We start from the raw sequence: 5,900 nt of genomic DNA, 5'->3' as shown, positions 1-5,900 counted from the left end.
TACTGCACCATCTCTCTGTTATTGCATCTCTGAGAAACGGAGATCAATAACGAATACCGATGCCTATAGTGAGGTGCAGGTGCCAATGCAGAAGGTTTCCAATCTCACAGGACGGCTTCGCAAACGTCTTCCATATATATCTTCCCGAACAGTAGACCGGAGACACTTGAAAGAAAACAAAAGAAAAACCAAAGAGGAAACAACTGAATCATGAAATGGACGAGTTATTCCTAGTTATATTTATACCCAAAATATCTTGAATTAAATCCAACTTTATCACAGAAACAGTGAGAAATACTGAACGCTCATTTCAGCCTCTATAGCAACACCACCACCACCAACGCTAACAACAACAACAGGACATTGCTTAACTTGTATGAGTGTGATGTGACTGCGCACCTCATTCAAATGCCCACGTGATACGTTGTCTTAATCACGTGCCATTTTATACATGAGCCAATCTCTTATTGACAACTGGTCGATCCAGTACAAGCGTTCTTTCTCATTTCCTGCCACTATCATAATCATCGCCTGTAGGAAATTTATTCTTTTAAAAGTGAAAGTGGAAGATATTTTATTTTCTTTATTACAGAAGTTTTTATGCAATTATTACTAAAGTTTGAAACGTGTATATTTTGCTGTATCGCCATTCGACAGAATGGTATGACACTTCCTATTTCGCACATCCCAGATTACTGGGCAACTTTGATTGTAGGGGCGGGGATCAAAACATATGACCCCGCAAGGCCAGCTTTCCGCACCTGGCTCGGGTAATTTTTACCAGAGCTCGAGTTAGGTGGTGGTAAAACATTCAAATTGGGCAGGGTACGTATTCGAAGATAGACATGAATGAAGCCAAAATGTATAACATGTTGTTGGATGGTACAGAAAACAGTTGAAGCAAATGTCAAAGTTATAGCATGTCCCTCTACATTTGCAGTAGCAGTAATGTTACATTAGGAAAAGGGGAAACAAGATTATGATCCAAAAGTGACACAAAAGGAATTACCGACCGCCAAAACAAAGATCACCTTGATCAAAAAAATGTTCAAGATATTGAAAAAATGCCATGGTTTTTGCCCATTTTCCCCAACTCTGCCAACCGGTTAGCTGTCTAAGAGAGAGAGAGAGAGAGAGGGGTAACCAATAGCATTTCATCACCCCTTTTCGCCAAATTACTTTACACAGTGCACAAAATGGCTAGAGAAAATACTGCCAGTCTGCCACCAATACCAAGATGACAGTGCTTGCTGGAAATTACACCTGTTCATGCTTGGCATGGTTATTTAGTATTCCTGGGTAAGGGGGTGAAGTTGGCTGTCTACCTGTGGCGTTTGACATCATAGGATGAGGGGCTGGAGGTTGATACATGCCAATATTGGAACCTCCGTTTGTAGCAGATTCTTGAGTACCAATATCGTTCTTCGGAGAACTGTCACAGAATCTCATCGACTTAAGAACATAATTATCGTCATGTAGCTCAAAAGGAGTGCTGCAATTCAGATCCAGAACTTCGTCAATGAAAGAATTATACAGTAATGAGAAAAAATGAAAAATATGAAGGAAACATCAACATTGTATTGACCAGATTCACTTACGTATTGAAATCGAAATGAACCAACTGCATGTCCTCTGATATCTCCACCTCAACAGTTGCATGTGGACGTGTCTGTCGATCCAATATGTGAAACAAGGCCAGAAATCAGAATAAAAGAATTGCATTTTTGTCTTCTTTTTGTTCGATGATGCAATAATTTATTATTAATCAAGTTTCAAAAACATAATATTTGATCCTCTATAAGAACATGTTTAATATCTGTTATATGCAAATGGTTAACCTATATAACAATAAAAAACATATAGTAAATAATTTTCTTCTATGATTGATTGTGTCTGTCTAATTAGCTTCAAATAGACAACTACAGATTCAGAAATTCTCCATTATACACATTTACTTTAATACAACAAACATTGCATATTTCTGCAAGTTCCTAAGGTAAATAGTTGGCAGAGGAGAACAAGAACCGTTACACCTACTGATAATTAAGATAGAAACAGAACATATCTAATTGATTAAACAGCAACCAACCTTTTATATTTTGCACAAAAGCATAAACTCTGAATACTTAATAAGCGACCTGACAAATGCCTAATTGGTGAGTAATCCAGATTAGCAGGTATAGTCAAAAATAAAAAGCAAGGGCAAGATGAAGAGGGCTGGTAGTTAAAGTTTGGAAGCCTATTATGTCTGTGATTGTCACTAAATCAAGCATGCTGCATGCCACACTATTTAGCAACCTGCACAATACAACGCGCCCAGCAACCATGTGCAAATCCCTTTGAACTAGTGGATGATTCTACAATTATATCTAGTAACTTGTAAGAATCATATAAGTAGAGGTCAGCAAGAATAGGCAAACAAGTCATACCTGGACTAAAATAAAAGGTAAGGGAACACCTCCTGAAGGTGCATTCCCTGAACAATATAACTGCTCATTCCGTTGAATCAGGTTCTGAAGACCTACAAACTTGAGAAAAATACAGAGAAGTTAGTGAACAACATCTGACCATCTAGGATCTAGCAGTTCCATCGAAAAGTTAAAAGTTCTGCTCGGTAGAAACTACTACTATATTCTATAGGCATAAATGACAAAACAAACAAGCTTCTACCAAAACTCTGAAATTTGTCGTGCGGAGGTGCCAAATTAAAGTGGAAAGCTTACTTGCTCCTCTAGTTCTAGCAAATATGCAGCCTTCTTTGCGTTTCTGTTTCTTAGGCCAAGGCGTTCAGCCTACAGTATAAGATTTATGAGTCGAGAATCACAAAAAGTTAGAGCTAGAAGCCTAGAACATTTATTAGGACATTAATTGGTTGCAAAAGTTTGGATAAACCTTAAGCTCTTCAACATCATTTGGGCCAGTGCGAGGCAGGCCCCTCCATTGTATCTCTCTGTTTTTATCCTTAGATATGATATCCATTGCCATGAGAACATTCAGAGCATCATACACTCTCCGTCGTATATTTTTCTCATCATATTGTTGCTGATAAAAACTTATTGAATCAGATTCTACTGTAGCATGACATACAAGGTGAACAGAGATTAATATAGATTACATAGGCCTCGTATCAGCTAAATAACCTGGTCAGGGGTTGTTGAACTGCTGCTAGGATTTGAAAATTCAGCTACAAGCTCATCCGCAACCTGAAACATACTTTAATTTCTCAAATTAGGGAATAAACACAAAAAACTATAAACATCAACGTATGAGATGTGATGATATCAATAAGAATAGTCTACGTGCAAACTCAAGCATACCAACCTTTACAAGCATATAAACATGATATTGCATGGAACACATGTGTGACTTCAAGCCTATGGCAGCTAACTAACGAATTACACTAGTTTAAATAACTTACATCAGGTTTAGGCTGACATGTTTCTTAGTTCACATAAATAACTTACAACATATTTTACAAAGACTTGCATTACCAGTTCTAGCTTCTAGGCTGTTTGTATAGGATATCTTGCCGCCTGCTTGACAACTAGTACTAAACTTAAAAAAAAAATTAAATAACATCCGATTTTAAACAAACCATTAAGCTCTTTATCGTGCATTATGTTCTGCGTTGATTAATCCATCCAACAAGATCAATCAGTAAGCGATTGATTTGTCCACCAATCGAGATACTTAGTACATTGAAGAAAACAAACACATACATGAATTCCATTACACAACTGACCTCATTATAAGTAGTTCTACCTTTGCTTTCCACTTTTTCGCACACTAAATACAAATATAAACATAATAGTGATATGAATTCAGTACATCATCAGAGATGAGAAGTATTCGGAAAAATTACCATTCAGGGTAAACTCTTACATAAACCACAGTGTAACAAACACAATACTGTCATTACCTTTCATGCTAAATTGACGCAGTCCTCTACCAGCCTTGTCGCCTCCTACTGCCCGTGTTTGCGCTCTCTTTTTCTTCTTCCCCCTGGTCACAACTAATGACCAATCAATGATTTACACAAAGAATCAAAACAATCAAAACAATACCCACATTCGCAGGAACATCAGAATTTCAAGGGTTAACACAAATTTTAGACCCTATTCTCATTTTCATAAATTTTCATGCAAACTACACCCAAAAACCTGAAGACACAAAATCCCCACCAACCAATTCCCTTCAATTTCAGACTTCCAAAGAAAAAGAACTTACGAAACAGCGCCTGGAGAACCCGCATTATCAGCTTGAATATCAAGATGATTTAACCTATTCAAGGTTTTACTTGCTGGTGTATACAACATTGGATGATGTTCGATTTTACTAGATGGAGAACCCACACTTCCACTTGTTGATATTGATTGCCCACCAGCAGCACCACCACCAGACACAAATGAACACCCTCCCTTTGTAAGACTCTTGTTTTCCCCCATTTTCTTGATTTGCCCCTCTAATCACCATTCCTCTACTAAATACTTAATGGTACTAATAACCTTATGAATCAATAATAATCCCCTGAAGATCTTCGATTAAAGTAAATTAAAGTAAAATTGAAGTTATCATTAAAAAAGTATAAGAAGATCCAGGTAATTGCAAAACCCTAAATTGGATTTTAGGTCTCAGACTTATCAGTCTTTTCTACACTCTTTGACTCTATGGACTAGGGAAAGGACTATTTTGGGAGGGAAGAGAGAAAGACGGTATTTAGCGCGCAGTATTAACCATCACAACTTAAGCTTTGATAGCCCTTGATAAAATGATTTAGTTATGGATTTTAAATGTTTAGATCGTCTAATTGGGTCACTGAATGAAGGATTTTTGTGTTCGTGGAGTCGAGATTTAGTCGATTAGAATGTGGTGTATCAAAATTGATAAAATGAGGTACAAACAGGAATGTGTGATATATTTTTTCCTTCTCTTTTTTCATTTCCAGAAAAGGCTAGAAAATATTAGTATATTCTTAAAAATTTTACTTTTATTTTGTCTTTTAAATAGATAAAACATGACTAAGCCTGAGGTCACACAACATAAAAGAGTAGATGAAGATGTATGTCGTCCTAGAAATACGTGCATATGTAAAATAGAGATGTCGATATTAGTCCGAATTTATTTCCAGACTTTGACATGATTATCGATCTTCGTCTATAGATTATTTAGTTTTTAATCTAATTCAGGGATTACCAAGTTATCTGTGGATCGGTTAATACAGAGAGATCACTAGATTATTTTTATGTTTGTGTCGGTTAACACAGTTGAGTTCTAAAGAAAAGTAGGTTAGATATCAGAAAAAAAAAATCTTATTGATCAAATTAGACTGAATAATATGTCTTGGATTACAAAGTAGACTTTCTCGGGCTATATTCAATTATTACATAATATATGAGAGATAAAAATAAAAATAAAAATAAAAAAACCTTCTCTACATACCCGTATTTTCCAAATAATTCTCTAAAACTTCTTCTCTTCCATATTCCCATCTCCAAACTTAGAGTTGCTCGGATTTATCTAAGATATCAGATTTTCCGAGTAGATTTGGATTTGTGTAATTAGTTTTTAATGTTTTCAATAAAAAAAATCACATTATTTGTGATTTTAGGTTTTAAGGTTTGTATTATTTTTAATCTTACTGTTGATATTTATGGTTGTTCTATGTTCGCCATTAGTGCGATTTCATATAACCTCGGGCATTTCAATTGAAATCCAATGATATATTCAAGTATATCTTCGAAGACAATCAATTTCGGTGTGACGATGATCAAGATTCACATGATCAATGGCTACTGGAATCGGTTATGATAATGATGTTTAGTGCAAGTTATCTTTTCTACAAAGGATTTTTTCTTAATGAAAAAGAAGATTTTTTAAAATGGTGGATGCAAAATCAAAAC

General features: G+C 35.7%; 1 protein-coding gene across 1 annotated transcript; it reads right to left on the bottom strand.

The window, feature by feature from the left end:
- Positions 1–846: 846 nt before the first annotated feature.
- On the bottom strand, positions 847–4,667 carry LOC113313226 (transcription factor-like protein DPB). Its single transcript, XM_026561967.1, has 9 exons — positions 4,228–4,667; positions 3,920–4,002; positions 3,743–3,786; positions 3,141–3,203; positions 2,893–3,042; positions 2,724–2,792; positions 2,430–2,528; positions 1,599–1,669; positions 847–1,492 (listed from the first exon to the last, which is right to left on the bottom strand). Exons 1-9 carry the CDS (start codon positions 4,443–4,445, stop codon positions 1,258–1,260), a joined length of 1,032 nt encoding a protein of 343 aa, XP_026417752.1. The 5' UTR covers positions 4,446–4,667; the 3' UTR covers positions 847–1,257.
- Positions 4,668–5,900: the final 1,233 nt, after the last annotated feature.

The sequence above is a fragment of the Papaver somniferum genome, chromosome 9, assembly GCF_003573695.1.
Source record: "Papaver somniferum cultivar HN1 chromosome 9, ASM357369v1, whole genome shotgun sequence".
NCBI classification, from domain to species: domain Eukaryota; kingdom Viridiplantae; phylum Streptophyta; class Magnoliopsida; order Ranunculales; family Papaveraceae; genus Papaver; species Papaver somniferum.
The sequence above is the reverse complement of the archived record's forward strand: the minus strand, read 5'-3'. Positions and strand labels throughout refer to the sequence as shown.